General features: G+C 44.9%; 1 protein-coding gene across 7 annotated transcripts in view; it reads right to left on the reverse strand.

Annotated features, from left to right (window-relative positions):
• The window catches only part of LPP (LIM domain containing preferred translocation partner in lipoma), a 310,262-nt gene that overhangs the window by 193,573 nt on the left and 97,370 nt on the right, over window positions 1–19,319 (reverse strand). For all 7 annotated transcript variants that reach the window (XM_052686960.1, XM_052686961.1, XM_052686957.1 and 4 more), the window contains one exon: window positions 5,836–6,037. In XM_052686960.1, coding sequence (XP_052542920.1) covers window positions 5,836–6,028 — 193 coding nt within the window. In that variant the 5' untranslated portion in view covers window positions 6,029–6,037. The remainder of the gene's footprint in view (window positions 1–5,835; window positions 6,038–19,319) is intronic.

The following is a 19,319-nucleotide window of genomic DNA, read 5'->3' on the forward strand; positions in this document are numbered from 1 at the left end:
AAGGCAATAAAATGCCCCCAAAGCTCACGGGTGGCTCGAAGGAGAGCAGGCATGCCTCTGCCTTCCAGCAGCAGGGATTACTCTTGCTGTGTTATGCAGCAGGCCTAACAAAGACAACCAGAAAAAAGCAAAAAACCTGCAGAATCTCCCAAGTCAGTCTGAATTTATCCTTTCAGGGCTCTCATCCAAGTAATGAACAGACTCTGGAGCTGTTTAGCTTCTATGAACTGTCAAAGATTGCAGAACAGGGAACAGCACAGCTAAAACACTGAGTGTCTATTCCAATAAATCCATACCCTGGCTTCAAAAATTAGACAGAGCTACCGATAGCAGCTGCTGTAAACAAAACCCACTAGGTATGCCTGCCTACAAGATAAAACAAACAGCACGATAGCTCATGCTCCCAGTCCCTTACAGACACAGCAGAATAAAATTAGCTATAGCTCAGGAGCCTCCACACAGATGAAGAAAGAAAGGGCAGAGAGCGTCAGGACCTGGGAAACCTGCATCAGCCGGGTTCAAGTGAACACAGCATGGTGTCAACTATGTAATCTTGCCCTGCAGCTAGCCCTGATGCTGTGCCTGGCCCCATGAGTTGCAGCCCTCTCCTCCAACTAATGGAGATGGAAAGAAGAGATGATTTAAACAAACAAACAACAACAACAAAAATACCTCCACCACAAAACAAACAAACCCATGAAGATCTCAAAGACCTGTGTATGAGTCTCCTGTCATTCATCATGCCTGAAAGTGCTTCAAGGAAAGAAAGCAGAAGGAAAGAGCTTGCTTTAATTCTCGACTCTTCAATTAGTTTCCATTATGGAAACTGGAGGAGGCTCAGGGAAAACCTTATTGCTCCCTCCAGATCCCTGACAGGAGGTTGTGATGGAACGGGAGTCAGCCTCTGTTCCCAGGTAACAGTGACAGGATGAGAGGTGATGGCTGTAAGTTGCACCAGGGGAGGTTCAGGTTGGATATCAGGAAAAACTTCTCCAAAAGAGTGGCTGGGCACTGGCACAGGCTGCCCAGGGTGGTAGGGGCATCACAGTCCCTGGAGGTGTTCAAGAACTGTGGAGATGTGGTACTAAAGAGCACAGGTTAGTGGGCAGTTCTGGTGGCAAGTAGACAGCGGGACTAAGTGATCTGAAAAGTCTTTTCCAACCTTAACGATTTTATGATTGAATCCATTTTAACTGTTTCTGCAGGTATTACGTTCACCACGGTTGGCAATCGCAAGGAAAAGGCATCATCAGCACTAACTAATATTGAATTTAGGAGGAGTCAACAGAATAAAATCAAATGGCTAATTTTGCAAAGCCTGTCCTCAAAGCCTCTAAAAGGCTGACAAAGACAAATGCTCAAATGTTGTGCAATTCCATAAACTATACAGTTGTCATAAGAGGGATGTTGTCTGCACATCCTTTTGTGGCCAGGGTTTGGCACTGTGGCATATGTCTCAGGAATATGCCTCAACAGATGCCCATGAATGAAATATCATAGAATCATAGAAGATCCTGAGTTAGAAGGGACTCACAGGCATAGAATCATAATGTCATTAGATTGAAAAAAACCTCTACGATCATCTAGTCCCATCCCCACAATGCCCTCTAACCTATGTCCTTCAGTGCCACATCTCCACAGTTCTTGTGTTCAAGAGCCAAGGACAATTGAGTCAAACTGCTGGCTCCACAGAGGACCCACCAAAATTCAAACCATATATTGCAAGAAAACAAGAAGCTTCATTGTCTTTGACAGCAAATGGCAACAGATGGAAGCCTTCACCCGTGTTTCTCAGCCAGGTGGCATTTTTCATGCCAAGGTATAGATGCTCCATTAGCTGCTATGGCCTTGGTGATGTTCCTTCCTCAGTGCATTGCCCTCTCCACAAATCCACAGGCTTTACTGTCACTTACTGCTCCTCCCCAGCAATGTGCCCACTGTGTTCCCCTTCTGGCTTTCTCTAGGTGTTCCCAGCAGTCACAGCCCATGGGCTTGATTTGCATCAGCACCACGCTACTCCTTGCACTGCTTCATGTCCAGCGGATTGTACTGGGAGAGGAGGGCAAGGGGGAAAAGAGCTCCTGAGGTTATGAAAACCAGCTTGAAACTCAAAGGATGCAAACCAAAGACAAATCACACCACAAAGCCTGACACTCTCACTGCACTCGAGCCATTCAATGACCCGAGGAGATCCAAGTCAGGATTTTCTGAGAATCCAAGGCTGACAATAGACTTCAGTATGGTTTTGAAAACCCCTAGTTCTGGCCTCACAAGCCCTGGCCCTGGCAGCATCCCAGCAGCACTCGTTTCAGAGCTCCTGCCAGCCCTCCTCCCCATGCCATGGAGCATGTGAGCTCCCGCCAGCACTGAAATACCAATTTTAGTGCAAAAACTGGAAAGCAGGAGAAAAATAATTGGGAGGGAAAAGAGGAAGGGCAATGCTTTTAAAGAAACTGGAGAAGAGCCTTCTACTCTCTCTTTGCACTCTTAGCTCAACGCTCAGTGAAGGAGAGCCCACCTGAACTGACAGCACAGCTCTGCAGTCACCACCTGCTGTGCATATTGCTGGATGGGGTCTGCTGAGGAATGGGGGGAGGAAGCACGCAGTACTAAGCACACATGAGCACTGAGAGGGGAAGGAGAGGTACGGACTGCCAGGACCCATGGCAGGATGATGTCTCACTCATCTCAGGACTCATCTTGCCTCAGCATAGACAGATGTTTTCCTGTTTGCAAACACATCCAAGGATGCTCCATCAAAAAATCATCCTTCACCCCAATGTTCCCACCCAGTGGCTTTTTTAAAGCCACTGCTTGAATGTCTGGATACCGAATTTTCATTTCCAGCCTAGCTCATTTGCTGTTTCCTTCCCACAGACACTTTTTTTTCTTGTACAAAACCACATTCTGCTAGCTCAAACAGCTCTCCTCCATCTGTGGGGTAAATATGGAGCTGTGCAGGCCAGAAGGGATCACAGTGCTAAGACTTCCCAGGATTGAGTCCATGTTGAACAGCAGAGTTTGTACCCTTGGGTTGGACTTACAGCAGCGACTCCTCTCACAGAAAAAGAGCACACAGTGATTTGAGCATTGTGATGTGCAGAGGGCTGAGAGGTGGGGGAGCAAAGCATCTCCCTTCCCAAAGTGTCAGGGAGGAATCAGAAGTACAGCTCAGCAGCAAGGGACCATATGGACAGAGCAGGGAGCAGATGAGCCCCAGCACGCTGCCATGCCAGCAGAGCTCCTGCTTGGCTCTGAGACCCCGGCACAGAAACTCATCCCTGTCTCCAAAGAGAAAGGCTATACCAGGGCAGGAGGTACAGACCCCAGCACAGCAGCGCGCCAGGGAAGGAGCATTTGAGGTGAACAAGGTTAATCCTCCATGAGGTGCTGCGACAGGGAAGGCTAGTGCTAAATCCTCCAGAAATCAAGACCAGACTGCAGCACGTGGAAGTCTGGTCCATAAAAACACAGCTGCACCAGCTTCTCCAGCTAGCTGGGCGGCAGAAACCCGTGCAGCACATTAATCAGGGCTGCGTTCTTATTTGTTATTATTACTGCTGCAGGCATACCCCAAGGCCCCCAAACAGATCCCTGCGACAGCAAGACATGGTCTCTGCCCTGATGAGTTGACAAATCCAGCTCAAAACGAGTCTCAGCAAGGCAGCGTGGCAAACAGCAAGGAGGGGGACCAGCACCACCGAGAAAATTGCTCACTTAGCTGGTCTAAACCACGCACGCCCTGACTGCTTCCAGCACATTAAAACGCTCCTGCTTTACAAACTGCCGCCTGTCACAGCTTTTGTTTTTAACTTTAATTTCTTTTAACCATTTCTAACTCATTTCAAAGTTCTGTTCTGTCAAACAACGGAGGTCACTGAAGAAACAAGCAGGGAGCCTGGAGGAGAGAACAGAGCCATAAAAAGTGAATGAGGCATGGTGGGCTAAATATTTTCTTGCCTCACCTGCCAGATCCCGGAAGCCTCATGTTCTCAGGGTTATATATGGTCGAGCTAATGGCTTTGCACCAGCTGCTGACACTGACCAGCAGTGTGTCACCTTCTGAAAATGGATTAGCCTAAGCTGCTGGTACACTGTCACATCACTAAGCCAATCCCTGATCAAGTCTCCACTATCCCTTATTTCTTGCAAGCCCATCAGATGATGATGGCATCTCTAAAAGTCCAGAATCTGCAGAGGCCCTCCATAAGTTCCCCAAATGTCTCCGTTTCCATCAGACCCAGCAATGTTCACATGCTTGCAGGACTGCATTCTGTGCATTGCTCAAGAAATGCTGGTGAGGCTCATCTACCTTCCTCAGTCTGCAGTACGGGGTGCTGCTTAGAGGACATCTCTTTCCCCCAGCTCCAAGGAGCAAAGAATTTTTTAGAAGGTTGTTGGGATGTTCCTGAGTCACTTATAATCAGATCTATAGCAATTAAAGCATCAACAATTAAAGCATAGTGACATTTCTGGCTGATCAACAACAGTTTTCCTGAGGAACCAAAGTGTCACTTTTCATTATTATCTTAAATTGTAGAAGAATTTAAAAAATAAAAATTTCCCACTTGACTTGAAAGTGACATTTCCATCGCAATTCAGAAATGGATTATTTTTACTTTTTTTAATTCCAAATGTCTTTCCCTCCATCTTCCTTGCTAATGTTTTGTTACTGAAGGCAACAGAACAGGTGCATATGACTGAGTTTTCCCCTCCAACACATTTTCTTTTTTCGTTACGAATTCTCTGAAGTTAAGAGTGGCAGAGGAAAAAAAAAAATGAAACACTAGTGAGTCTTCTCCAACTTCCTACTAGATGTCCTTAACTTTAGAAAATTGCTTAAATGAGAGATTTAATATATTGCTGTTTTTCTTTCTCCTTTCCATTATCATGTAGCCTTCCTGCACACATTCTGAAAAAAGTAGAAAAAGGGGAAAAAAATTACAGACAACTTTTGCCTTATTACACTCAATACAAAAGAGGGAAAAGTGAAGATGGTACAAAGAAGAACAGCCACAACTGAAAATCAAAAGCTGATTTGGCAATTTTCTTGAGTACAATGGAGCCAAGTCTTGAGTACAATACCCAAGTTTATCCCTTTTTCCATGTGTCTACAGAACAGGAACCCAACTCCTACACTTGCTGCTCAACTGCATGAAGAGAGTTGGACTTTAAAAGCAGGAGACAAAGTGAGGCCAGTGCACGGTGACTGGAAAGCTTTTGTTCCACTGACAGAACATCTTCAGAGGCTACTGCAATGGTCGCATAAATATCTACATAGTTATGCCACTAATTCACCTCATATTCAAGAGCCTGCCACAACAGAGGAGAAACAGTAAAACTGAATCAAACCAACAGGCAAGAGACAAAACATGTTGAGACACACTCTGCCAAATCCATCCATCTCTACCACATCCCCAGCTCAGTCCCATGTTTGTAGAGAAGTCCCATTGTGCTGGTGCAAAAGAAAAACAACACTGAAAAGGGTGTTCAAGCTCCAGCTTCTTGGATTGATGTGTACAGGCAGACATGAAACAAGCAAAACTCCTGGAAAAATATCAGACTTGCTTACAATAAAAACAAAGGAACTGCTGTCCCCCTGCTCTCCCCTAGCCCTGCACCATTCAAGAGGACAGCTTGCCAGAGGGTACAAGGTTCTTTCACATTCTTATTGATTGATTTGATCCCACAAACTCATGAACCAAGAGTTTGTCAAACACAGTTTGTGTTAGAGGTCAATATCCCTGAATACGACTTCTGTGGATCCTTCCTAAAAAAAAAAAAACCACACACCAATGAAACAAACAAACAAAAAAACCCCACAAACATACTCACCATCACCTCCTGGTTGCTTGTATGGGTTGTACTTTGGTTTGGGGGCAACAACGGGTGCAAACTTCTTTGGCGTCTGTTGGGTGGACACGGAGATGCTGGGAGTCCCAAAGGCATGAGTGGTCTCCATCCTTGCTGTAACGTGACCAACAGGCTCGTTGGTACTCTTGGGCGGCAGCCAGGACGGGTGGGACATGGTTCAAATCTGAGAGGAAAACAAGAACCGCACGTACATTAGGAATTCAGGCTGGGGGACCAGCAGCTGTAAACCCCCTAGATGACTTACTAAATTGCAACCACAAAACCATTTCATGAGAATTCAGATACAAACTTGTCTTTCTTTGCCCAGCTGGTTGAAATCACTGATCAGTTTGTTCTGGTGTCTGCTAAAGTGTTGTTATTTTCCTCTTCAAACTGTTGAAGTTGAGGCAGACCAATGCACCAGAGAAGCTTATCACTCCTGTTGCCTGTTCAGCAAGACAGTCATAGATTTGACTTCCTCCTGCTAGGATTTGGTGAGTACATTAATGTACAGCAGCGCGGTTGCTCTGGGAACAAGTGCCATTACAGGTGGGCAGACACACGCTTCCAAAATATAACCTTTAGCATTTCTCAACATGACATTTATGGCCCCAAATTCCACTGTCTTTCACTTAAACTTTAAAGAAAAAGGATTTCAAAAGCAGCTAATCTTCCTTGATGCCTCCATTTCTGAATGCCCAGATTAAGGTATTTTAAAAGCACGTCAATTTTGAAAAAATGCCAGAATTCCACAACCACTGACAACCAGGCTCCTTTTAGACATCTCCACTTGTGTAACAGAAAACAAAGGCAGCCCAAACCATTACTTATTTATGAAGATCTTGGCTTTGGTCTCTTAACAGCCTACATCACTTTTGAGAACTGGACTCAGACGCTGCTGAAAATGTTTCCCATAAAGAAAACCTGTTCATAATGGGCTGAACCGCAACAAACAAGCGCTCTCCACCACACACCAGCCATAGCTGTTGGGTAGCAGCAATGGTCCTACAGCAGCACCACGTTACCTCCCTACGCAGGTTCTGAGCTGCAGTAAGGAAGTGAAGACCCTGCATGGACAAAAGCTACTGCTAATTTTGGAGCCCTCAAGTGTCTGTCCATGCTCTGCTTTGGTGTCAGCACACCTCAGGGTTCTGGAAACCAGAAGCAGCTGGGACTTGACCTGGAAAGATTTCTTTACATCAGAAAGCTTGGAAAAGGATTGGTGCAAGAGAGAGCACTGGGCTTGGGCAGACATTAGCTGACTGCTGTTGCACAGAGGCAGTCCCAGCTGGGCAGCTCCAGTCGGGCAAAGCAAAGGCACCACCGGACTTACAAAGAGAAACTCTTACTGCTGCCTGAGCAGAGCAGCACCGGGATTTACCAGTGGGTGCACACAGCTCTCTGAGGTCAGATTGGGAAAACAAATGAGGGCAGATGAAGGGCGGCCTCTGGCTGGTGGACACCCCCTCAGACTGAAATCATTACCAAGCCTCACAGCTCTACAGCTCTCAAACTATTCTGATACAGCTCTGCGGCCAGGCACACAGCCATCTATTTGAATGTCTCAAGAGAAGGCATTTCCAAAGCTGAAAAGTATAGCCACGTGTAGACAGCTATAAAGGTCAGTGCTTAAAACCTGCAAGCAGGTGCATGACTGATATCATCACCTTTGCCACCAACCGTCAAACATGGAGACCAAATGCCTTCTCGCTGATAATAAGCAGCAATGCATCTACAAGAGCATGTCCCATCAACCTGGGCATACTCATGGTGCCACAAAGCTAACATTTCCACGCACACATGTTCTCAGAAAAAAAGCAACTGTCCCCTATATTACACGGAATATTTAGGCAGGAGAAAAGCACATTTGACAACGTAAGTCTGTCTAGAGAAAAACAAACAAGTAGAGATCCCTTTTGTTTCCCCTTTCTCGTAGTCTGAGACCAGATGTTACTGGAAATGTCAGGACCAAGTAATTGGGACTTGGGTGAAGATCTGGTTTGCCAGCTCATCCTGCCTTGCAAAGCATCTCAGTTCTATAAGCTTTATGGTGGAGAAAAATCAGGTGAGTCTTGTATTGAACAAGCAGATAAGGCTTTTGGATATAGAACAGAGAAGGTAGTCTGATGGATTCTGATATGGACAGCCTTGTCCTAGCAATCTGCTATTAGACAGTAGTGCTGAGTCAGTGGGGACAGAGGTGGGGAAGGAGCAAGGTCTCCATGTGGCAAGGTGGAAATGGTACCTCCAGCTATCAGCAGTGCTTGTTAAAACTGACGTATACAGTGTGTGCCTCTTCCAGCCCAGTAAGTTACCTCCAGGTAACAACCTTCTTACTGGAGGATTCAATTGTACTTAAAGACTGCAAAGAAAAGCCAGTCCTCATGTCTGTCCCAAAACTAGGAGACGGGCGGTTTGTGGTCCTCTTCTACCTCCACTGCTCTTTGTGTGCCAGAGGAACTGCCACATGCCTCAGCACTTCCCCACCAGGCAGTGTGGCTGCTGAAGGTCACAGACTTTGCAATCCCTTCTGCTGAAGGATGAGCCCATTGCATTGGACATGTGATACCAGTGAAAGGAACCACTGGGACCAGCATGGAGGGGCTGGCTACAAATGAAGACTGTGGCAGGAGCACCCTGCAGACAGACGAGCATCCAAGGCCAAGGTGCAAGGACAGATCTTACCACCCTCTCAAACACGGCTGCCAGCTGACTTCACACTGACAGAGCAGAGCATCATTCTGAAAGGAAGAAGTGAAAGGCAAGTCTGCCCCGCAGGGCTGTAGAGAAAACCAGCCACGACAGGCAGGATGGACTGCGCTCCCACTGCCTGGTATTTCTCATTACCAACACCAGCCTCACCAGACACAGAAAACACCACCAAAACACTAAAATTCACCTACCTGGCCACCTCTTCCTCTCACATCATTCAAAAATGTAACACATGACAATAAGTCTCAGGCAACTATCTAGGCTTAAGAGCAGAAGGCAGTGTGGGCACTCAGCCTTAAGAGTTAAACAGGACACTTTGCTCTCTTATTATATTTAAAGATCGCTGTATCTTGCCCATTGCTACAAGCATCTTGGAGTTTTATTCTGACAAGTTTTCAGCCCCTGGTTTGCTATTTCATGCGAAAGACCATCCCACTGCACAAAGCTCCTTCAGAGCACAGGCGTTACCTCCACACTGATTCAAAACAAAAAGCACTAGCAAGATTATCATCACCCCTTCTGGCAGCTCCTTATTTGTCCTTAGCCACCTCACAGGCAACACGCCTTGGTCCCCTTACGGTCTGCCACGAGGCAGGGATGGGCTGAGAGATGCATAAACCAGGGCTATCTGCTCCAGCAGCCAGGCCACACAGTGCTGGGACAGTTGATGACACTGTGGCATCTCATGAACGAGCTTAAAGAGCAGTTCTCTTATGGGCAGTTTGGGAATATAAGACCACACTGCAGTAACTCAGTTGCTAACTGTAGGCTGGCATGCAGCTTCATCTTGGCTACCCTCTAACACATTTGTGTCAGTGGCGGTGGGGTTTTCTAATTGTTTCCCGTTAGCCTTTTCTCTTCCTCTTTCTCCTCCTCTCATTTTCTGTCATGCATTTGCTGTCACTCGTTTTTGCTATATGTGCCTTGACAATGTTTTCAACAAGTTCCCTTTTCCTGATCTCTTCCAGCCCCAGCTCCCCAGCCTCAATTAAATTTAGCCTAACTACACAAGATCATAAAAAGTGAAAATGAATAGATCTCTTTTTAACAGCTGAAGCTGAACTTCTGGGTTTGTTCTGATCTCTCCCCAACACTTTTCTTCTTTTAAGGGCATGTGACTTTGTGCCTAGGGTAAAAGGTCCCAAGCAATGCAATGCAGGGGATTGAATCTTTCTGAAAAAAAGCATGTAATGGAGAATCCACTGCTGCACTCAGTAAACTATATGGGCAAGCAATCAAGCGCCAATATTATGGATTCTCCTTTATGTCTGGCTTAAATTTAGCTAGCTCCACCTCCAAGCACTGGTTTTTGCTACACTCCTACCCCCCTTCCACACGCAGGTCCTCACAGAACACATCCAGGTCTTTGATGAAATCAAATCACAACATTTAAATTAAGTATCAATTAAACTCACTGGTTAGAACAGACTTCTCTTGATTCACTCCTATATACTTACTCTGAACTCTCTTCAATTTTTCAGCAACCTTTAGTGAGGTGATGGATGCTACCATTTGACCATTTTCTCAAGAATGGAAACTTATCATGGGAAGAGTAATAGGATGAATAACATCAAAGACAAGAACTATACCAACTTCAGCTGTGGCTGCCTGAGGTTCTGTTATCCTTCCTTCCTTGGAAGCATTAGTCATTGCCTACTTTTGGAGATAGAGTATCAGACCAAACTAACCATGATAAATAACATTGAGAGCAAAGAGTAGAATCACACTGCGTAAATAAGGAAAACCATGTGCTCTGATTCTATCATTAGGATAATCTTAATGCCATAAGTCCAGAAAAATCCCAACCATAAAGGAACACATGACAGCAGAGGAACTGGAGTCCCATGATGAAACTGCACCATCTAAAATCATCAGACTAGGAATTTCAATAGAAGATAACACCAGAAAGTAATAAAAGCCTGACAAGTCTGTTGGGTTTTTTTGTTTGTTTTTAAAGACTTGCAAAAGTACTTGGGTTATTTTGCTTTTAATCATAGGATGTCACTCACCTTTGAGAAGCAAAGGTAACACAAAGAGGCTCCCGAGTCAATTTAGCCTCATATCAGAAACAATGAAAGGGTAGAGTACCCATTTGTCTATCTAAAGTTGTTAGTACATTCATCTCTGAGACAGGCTTTTCCATGATTAGATTGTACCCAAATAAATCTTCATTTCATTTTCATATTTATAACACGGACGAAATACTCCTTGGATGTTGATGGACTTTGCCAAGACAGAAGAATTTGTCCCCGAGTTAATTAAGCTAATGCTTCATAGTGGGTAGCAACAGTGCTTAACATAAAATGAGCAACAACAGTCTGTTCTTCCAGACAGTCTGCTCTGTCTTCAATCCTACTTTTTCCTAATCTGCTAGCTTGGTTCAGATTCTCTGTACCCCCCATGCAGTTACCATCAGTCTGAAGGCCACAGGGCTGACAAGATACAGAGATTTTTTTTGCAGACACAGAGTGCAGCTGGAAGCCCTCCAGTATCTTCTTTCTGGTACTATGAGGGACAGAACCAAGACACCTTCCCGGGATAGAGAGAGCTCATCTCATGGATTAAAAGAGTCATGTGTAGAAAGGCAGGCTGTCATCTCCCCACTCTCCTTTCTCTTCTATCAACACAACAGGACTTGAAGAGACTTCATTTTCCAGCTGAGTTTCTCATACTAAACCGAGGGGACACACTTCCTGGGGCAAAACCGTGCCCCATTTTGCCCCTTTTGGTGAGAGATGCAATCCAAAAAAAGTGGATGTTTCTAACTTACGCTTGTCTTTTTTTCTTTTCTTCCTGAAATTCCCACAAGCAGGGCCCAAATGCTGTGCTAAATTACAGTTCTTTGCTTTGTCCTTATCACCTCCACTTCACTAATTAGCCCAAAGCAGTAATTGAGGCTGACCAGAGAGATTTGCTCTTTATAAATTCCTAAAGCTGCTTGTTTCCCTTGGCATCATTCCACTTTGAACGTTAAGTGAATTTATTTCTCCACTTAGGACCACTGATCTCTAGCCATGAAGCATTCCGGCTTCTTGTGGCATCCAAAAGAGGATATAATGTCAAAATTCTGGTCTCATTAGAGGTCCTTAACCAAACAAAGGAAGCACCATAGCTACTTACAAACTCAGCCCGAGGTCCCTTGGGATGTCTTTCCCATATGGAACTATTTATCTTCATCAATTTTACATCATAGGGGAAATTATGTGATTTGGGGAAACCATGATCCCTTTTAAACTCCCCTAATTCTTGCTGATCTGCACAACATCTCTCAACATTTAAGACCTGCAATATTAACCAGCCCCAAGAAGCTCCACTCCTCCCTCAGAACCTCCCAGCAGCAAACTGACTCGGGTCCTCAGACATCGCATCAGCAACCAGGAGAACCTCAAAGCCACAAGAAAACTCCCAGCACTGGGATTGTTGTACAGGGTTGAACTGACCTGGAGCAGCTAAGAGATGGCTGAGCCCAGTGATTGCCTTCTTGATTATACGTAAAGACTTAATGCACACAGACTCCAACCCCTCATGGCAGACACTCCCTGAGACTAAGCTTCTTGCTCACATACATTTTGCACCACTTCTGGATATTTGTTGATGTTTTGCACTGCCATTTACAGAAGGTATCAGCTGAAGTAAATTTAAACCTTTCTCTCCCCCCAGCACTGAAGTTTCTTCCAATTGCTTGGATCAGACTGAGTTTTGTATCTGCAGCTCAAATTCCTCAAAATAAAATGAAATCAAAATAAATTGAAGTCTCTACTTCAGTTAAATAGGGCTGAAAGCATTCACCAGCTTCCTGCTGTGGGACATCACTAATGTAATCAGAGGAATTAAAGGTGAAAGAAACCCAGTTACAGCACTGTCTGCACTGAATTATTCCTCGAATCATATAATCTAGTATCATCTCACTCTGGTTTAACAGCTTCAATCAATTTTCATGGGATCTTTCAGAACACCAGATTGAAATTCAGAGTCCTCCCTGCTTTGAGCAAAGGTTTGGCCCAGATGACCTCTGGTGATCCCTTCCAAAATCAATTATCAACACTCTTAAGACCCAAGACTTGCAGCAACGGCTTTATCTGAACTCAAAAGGGTTTGCAGCAATACAGTTCTTAAATATGATGTGAGCCCTTTCTTCTAAGTAACAAAAACTTGGAAAACAACTTTTTCTAGCACAGCCGCACCCAAGCTTCATTTTCTGCTAGCAGATCCACAGTAGCTGGGGATTCGATTTTTGCTTTACATACCAAGTCACTACAACTTCTACACTATGAAGCAGACATAACAGGAAGACAGCAAGTCCATGGTGGGGATGGCAAGAGATCTGCTAGAAGGATTATTTCTACTGTGCTGCTTGCTGCAGGTTGAAATCAGCAGAGACCAACCCCACACCGCTTTCCATCTTACCCCAAAATCCTGTTGCTGGGGCAATGTTGGCATCAACTGAAAATTTCCCCTTTTTTTAAGTTTCTTTCGGTTTATTTCTGTCACATCAGTGGGAAAGGTAGAAGGGCAAACTAAACATAAAACTTCTTTTCTTTCCCAATATAATTGCATTAGTAGTTTTGGGATTAGATGCAGTCTATTTGAATTTGACTGCCGCTGCAAAACACGCACATAAAAGCTGACGAGCAAGATCTTCCTTTTACAGCCATGTCACATCCTGGTGTTGGATGATAAACTAGGCTCTAAAAACCTAATAAATTGAACTTGACTGGCCCATGTGCATTGAAACAAAGAGATGGTACTGGTTCCCTGGAGATACATAGATCTATCTAATCTAATACAACTCTAATGACCACATTACAATTTCACGAGAGAGCGGCTGATTCCTGACTCCTGTGGAATGAGGCAGTCCTCAGCAACTCCAAACACAATTATATTGGACAAAATATTAATCCAAGGCCTCAGCTACCTGTGGTCACAACAAACCCCGAGGCAATAGCAGTGGAGGAGGCAGACCTGGCGACCAGTCCAAAATGCTTACTCAAATACACAAAGTTTGTGGTTGAACCTTCAGAGCTGAGCCAAGAGGCAGCCCCAAGCTAGCAAAAGTTCTTCCAGTTCTTGAGCTTTTCTTCCTGATAACATGACCTACATGTTTGTGAGGGTGTTGCTGCACCACAAAGGAAAGTTTGAGATGGATGCTTGAGAATTTCATGCACAGGAGAGGAAATATATTAATAGGGACAGCAAAAGAACAGGGAGAATGATGCAGAGAGGTTATTTTTGGGAGTCTCAGACCATGAGCTCCCTTACAGAAATACTGTTTTCCTGCACATCGTTTATTCTCAAGATCCTTCTGCCAAAAAAAAGTCAGCAAGGCACTGCCAAACAATATGGAGTGCACCCAGCCAGTGGGCACACAATGGAATCAGGCCTATCAAGAAGATTCCACATATGAAAAAAGATACCAGGATAACATAAAGACGGCAAGGTTAAAGCTTTCAGAGCAAATCCAGGCTGTTTGGATGCTGATGCTGCCTGTAAACAAGAAGGAACAGTGCAGAACTGACATTCAGCTCAGCAGTGAGATATCAACAGGACCCCAGTGGGACCAAATGGGACCGTGGCAGCGTATTGACACACAGATAATTGTATTAGCTTTACAGAGAGCTGTGTGTTTATGTCTCCGCCTGGGGATAAACAGCAGGGATCTGAGCCCAGTAGAGAGGGGAAACTGATATAAAATGAACATGGCAACAGAGCAGGGCTTGAGGCGCAACCCAGCAAGGCTACGTGGGTGCAGGTAAGCTGTGATTTATGGCAGGCTCCCTGCACTGCATTTCTCTTACAAAATGATTGCGACTGCAGGAAAAGTCAGCTGCTACCAACCCTGGAAGAGCACAAATCTGCAGTTTGCAATCTACAACCCAAGCTGTCAGGAGGATTTCTGTGAATGGGAGAGGAGCTGCAGCCCAGAATATGGGCACAGCAGAGGTCACGTTCAAGAGGGACACGAGTGCAGAGCCAGTGCCACAGCCAACCTTCTTCTGGGCCAACCTCAAGGGGCCAGTAGTAGAAGCCAGACTTCAAAACTGTTAACCCTAAAAATCAGTTAACGAGCAGGAACTGTGTCCAGGAGCAAAATCTTTAATCCCGGGCTTCTTTCCCTCCTGCCTGATCCACTTAACCTTTCCTGACCAGACTCCAAGCTGTCCTGAAGTCACAGATTCCATTATAACAAATCCTCAGATGTTTTCTCCTCGCCCCTGAGCACTGCATCAACCTGTGCCTCATTTTTGGCTGCTTGGCCTGTGGCACCTTGCAAATAATAAGGGGAAATAGCCTTTTTCCTATGAAAAATCCTAGATCCTAATATACGGAAGAGTGATTGCTGCCAGATGGCTGGGAACTGATGCTGCAGAGAGACTGCTAATGGAAGCGAGACAGTTGAGTGCCTGAAAATGGTAGAAAAAGAAGTACACACGCTCCTTTGCACAAAAGGTCAGAAAAAGAGTATGTTTTTCTAAGTTTCACAACAACAGGTGATTTGACATTCTCAAGACACCAGCACCTTAATGTATTCCTGTCTCCCTTTTGCAACACAAAGGGAAACTAAAGCATCAAAGTGCATTCTTCTTTAAGAAACTGACAGCCCACAGTACTCTCAAGAAAGAGCAAGCATCTCTGCTGGCTGTTGAGTCCTGCTTTTAGATAAAGCTTGACTTACCAGTAGATTCATGTCATAGCTTTGTCCTTGAAAATTTCCAAAATGGAGAATCAACTCTAGCAACTTGTTCACACGCTGCGCTACTTTCCAAGTGAACACACTTTTTCCAGCTCTCCAGCTGAATCTCCTGATCCGCTGTGTACATCTCTGGTACTTTATTTTGTCATTTGGACAGAAGTGTCTGGCTCTGACAGGGTTCTTCTAAAGTAATGCAACATGCACTCTGCTTATTTGTAACGATGGTGCACACTAGACTTGAATTTGACATGGCATTCACAGTATAGTGCAAAGTGCACTGTCCTTTCAAAGAAAGATATCACATAGTAGAATAAAAGTTATTTTTTGAGATGATGCACAAATCTATGAAGCTCCTGACTGTCCATGGACACATGGATAGGAGAAGAAGTGAAGCGATGTGAGCTACCTTGTGCTACTTGCAGTAAGCACAACGTACAGCTATTTGAGAAGATGGCTCTTCAAAGAGGGATGTTCTGGAACCATGGGGAAATGAGTCAAGAAGAATATTAAGAACAGAGGCAAGCGTGCCGACACTTTGGAGCATACCAAGATAAGATGCTCTTTTACTAACTGGAGGGCATTAGTTCTGCTCTGAATAGAAAGTGGTGACTAAAGACAAGTGCTTGGTATTTGACTTTCGATTCTTCTTTCGAACTCTTCAAACTACTGAGCACCAACTAAGTAAACTTGCTCTTCCACATTAACTCAGTGCTTGCTCACTCAAGAACTGCCATGCAAAAAGCTCTAGGAGACAATTCCCCAGCTGGCCCAATCCACACAGCTAGCAGTGAAGCTGACTAACTTGGCCAGGCAGCCACTCTGGCCTTGCAGTGTTGCTGAGCGAGTGCATCATCTCTAAAAGGTACCTCCAGTAGCTCCACCACCATGCCATCGGTGCTGTCTGGTTTTAGACAACCACATCAATCCTTTGTTCCTTTTCCCAGAAATCAGCATGAAGCCTTGTTGTGACAAAAGTATTGAAACTGGTCTGGCCATATTGGTTCCCCGGGATGAAGTGGCTCAAACTTGAGTCCTAAGAAAACATTCCAGTGCTTCTCTAAGTTCACTGTGCCTTCTCAGTGGGCATGGAAATAAGGAAGCAGATTGTGACCACGGGGTATTTTTGGAAGAAAGGAAGAAGCAAACACCTTAACCATTCCACAAGGACCTTCAACCCCACCAGCCCCTCAGAGTGCCTCATTACCTCCTGCACAGCTCAAAACATGAGCTGCATAAGCATGGCTCTGTCAGCTGGAAAAAGCACACTGAGCTGCACAGGACCAGAATCTGTGCAAAGCATGTCTTGTAGTTTATCTATCGCTACTCTTTGCTCCCGCAAGTCCATCCTCATATACTGCAAAACATCTAAGACAAAAGAGAGGATAGCCACAAGAAACCACTTTTGATATTAAAATTATTGCATGCTTCTTTTCTTGGCATCTTGTGGGAGGGAAGATCCAAGCCTCTCTTGATGGACTCTCTGAGGGGCTACGGAGACCGAACAACGCAGCTGAGGCACCTGGGCTGTGTGCACATCCCCAAAGCTTTCTTGTTTTTGAGTTAGAAACTGCTGCCTCAGGTCATAAAAACACTGTGTTTTGCAATTGTATTGATATGTTCCTGGCACAGAAAAAGAAAATAAACTGTAAATGCAACCAATAAGGAAACTTGAGCTGCTCTTTGTTTCTGTACAACTTAAAATGCTAAGGGGAAAACCTAAGCAGCAAAGAAAATTGATCCATGGAAAGATGCAGTATGGTAGAACCAGTAAACAGATAGTATTTTGAAATTAGCTTGAGCTTACGCAGGCATAACCTATGGCTTTGGAGTTTCTACGTTGCTGTCATCAGGTCTCCTGCAATGACAGTGCTGCAGACATCCCACTGAAGAAGCACTACTAAGCAAGTCCCTTTTTAAAGCAAGTGACCTCAGAGCCATTCTAGTGAAGCAACCATCAGGGACCAGCTTCACCTGCTCTTTCTGCCAAAGCTGTGCCCTCTCTTCTCTGCAACCCCCTCTAAAATTCATCACTCTCCTGACTTCCAATTGAAGTTATGATTTAATGGCTCAACACAATATATTTAATTGTGCAAGGAATATAAACGCACACACAAAGATGTGCGTACACATGTGCACAAGGATGGCTGTTTGTGTGGGGTTTTTTGATGCTATATCACTTACTCAGGAAACTGTGAAAGGGAAGGAGAATAAGGAGAGAAACCAACAGTTGCTCACATGGATCAACACTTCCAGGCTCTCTCTTTTGCAGCTCATCTCACTCATACTTGTGGTTTCAACATGTGATTCACATTAGGCCCCTCTGCTCGCCATTTGATGGTTCTGCTCAACAGATGTGAATTTATTTAGTCACAGAGCCTGCTCTTTACACTGCCTCTTTGTAGAACAGATGGGCTTTTTTCTCTTTTCCATTCCTGTTCAGCAATATTCAGATAATGTTCGTACTCCATGCACTGGTTTTCTTGATGGTTTTGTATATGTAAAGGTACAACATGCAAACACAGACATGATCTCACACAGACAGTAAGGATACGTGGCAAGAGGCAAAAACAGTGATGGGCAATATCGAACTGCAGCTCTAGCATCACCCAGGGAAGCCCAAGACCACAGGGATCTGAGTTCAATCCCATACCTTCAGGAAAATCAGTGATGCACAGTTTACCTAGAAGGGTCCAGAAGACACAGCTCCTCCAGTGGTCCATCCCAAAGCACAGCTCTCCAGCGAAAGCGCTGGCGGAAGGGAGAGCTGAAGGGGAAGCTCCTGAAACATTCATGGGGACATAAAACCATGTGCATCTCCTGGGACCGTGCAGCATGGTGAAATAGCCTGGAAAAGCCATTCGCTCCCTGTGTGGGCATTCTTCTTGCTGCACTGAGAGTGCCTTTGGCACTGGATGAAGCAGAACTGCACAAAGGCCCTCTCGGAGCAGAATAAGACTGCCCACATGAGAAGTACGCTCGGAATAGCTATTGCACTTCAAATTCACACCCTGGCTTTGTTTTGCAACGCTTCCCCTGTGCAGAAAGGCCCTAGGCATCAGATTCAATTTCTCCCTGTATCATCAAGAGCTGAGGACTGATTCCATCTGTGAGCAGGACATGGCCTATGAGAAGCCAAAGTACGATCCACCATTCCTTCATGCTCACCTGTATGTGGATGTGCCTCAATATTGCTTTAATAACTGAACCCTGATGATTTCATCCCAGCAAGCTGCCTTGCTTGAGGGTAAATGGTCTCTGCCTTACCACAGAAATCAAGCACAGGATGTGTATGCAGGGCACACACAAATGGCATGCCCACACCTGTGCATGGATTTAATTCCTTTCCAAAGACAGCAGTCCCATCCCTTGGCCACAGCTTCACCCTTCATGCATTGCCCACCTGTTTCAAAGATGACCTCAGTTTCCCAGAGAAGTTACTTGGGACATGTATAAACATGTGCAGGAAAAAAAAAAAAAAAAGAGTTTAAGCTGTGTTGTTTGGTTTTTTTTCTGGAGAATGAGACTGCAGGTTTCAGAAGGGAAGCAAAAGTGGAATTCTGCACTTGAAAGGCACCCAGGGCACAGCCATTAATACCCCTCCCTGTGGGCCCTAAAGCTAAGCATTTACAAGTGCAAGAAGTATGAATAGCTTTCATTTTAGGGGCAGTGGGCTTACAGCCAGGCACCTTTAAAGACCAGAAGGTATTAGGCAGTTAAATATTTCCAACAGGAGAAGACCAATACAGAGAAGAACAGCCAAGCCCTTGCAGGACGACAGGCACTCCAGCAACAAAGCAACTCGTGAGGTATAATTTTCATTCCTATTAATGACCATGCTATCCAAATACTGTGGATGGATCACACAGCAGCATTTCACTTCTGTGCATCTTAAGAAAAAAAGCAACAAAGCAAAAACACAGTGAAAGAGGGACCTTCATGAGCATAAAACAGATTTGTGCATCCAATTCCCAGAGGCTGCTTTCCTAGCCTTCATAATGAACCTCCAATAACTTTCTCTGATAAGCAAAACCATGCACTTGCTTTACGCCACTCAAACAAAACC

This window comes from Tympanuchus pallidicinctus, unplaced genomic scaffold, assembly GCF_026119805.1.
Source record: "Tympanuchus pallidicinctus isolate F22 unplaced genomic scaffold, pur_lepc_1.0 scaffold22, whole genome shotgun sequence".
In the NCBI taxonomy this organism is placed as follows: Eukaryota; Metazoa; Chordata; class Aves; order Galliformes; family Phasianidae; genus Tympanuchus; species Tympanuchus pallidicinctus.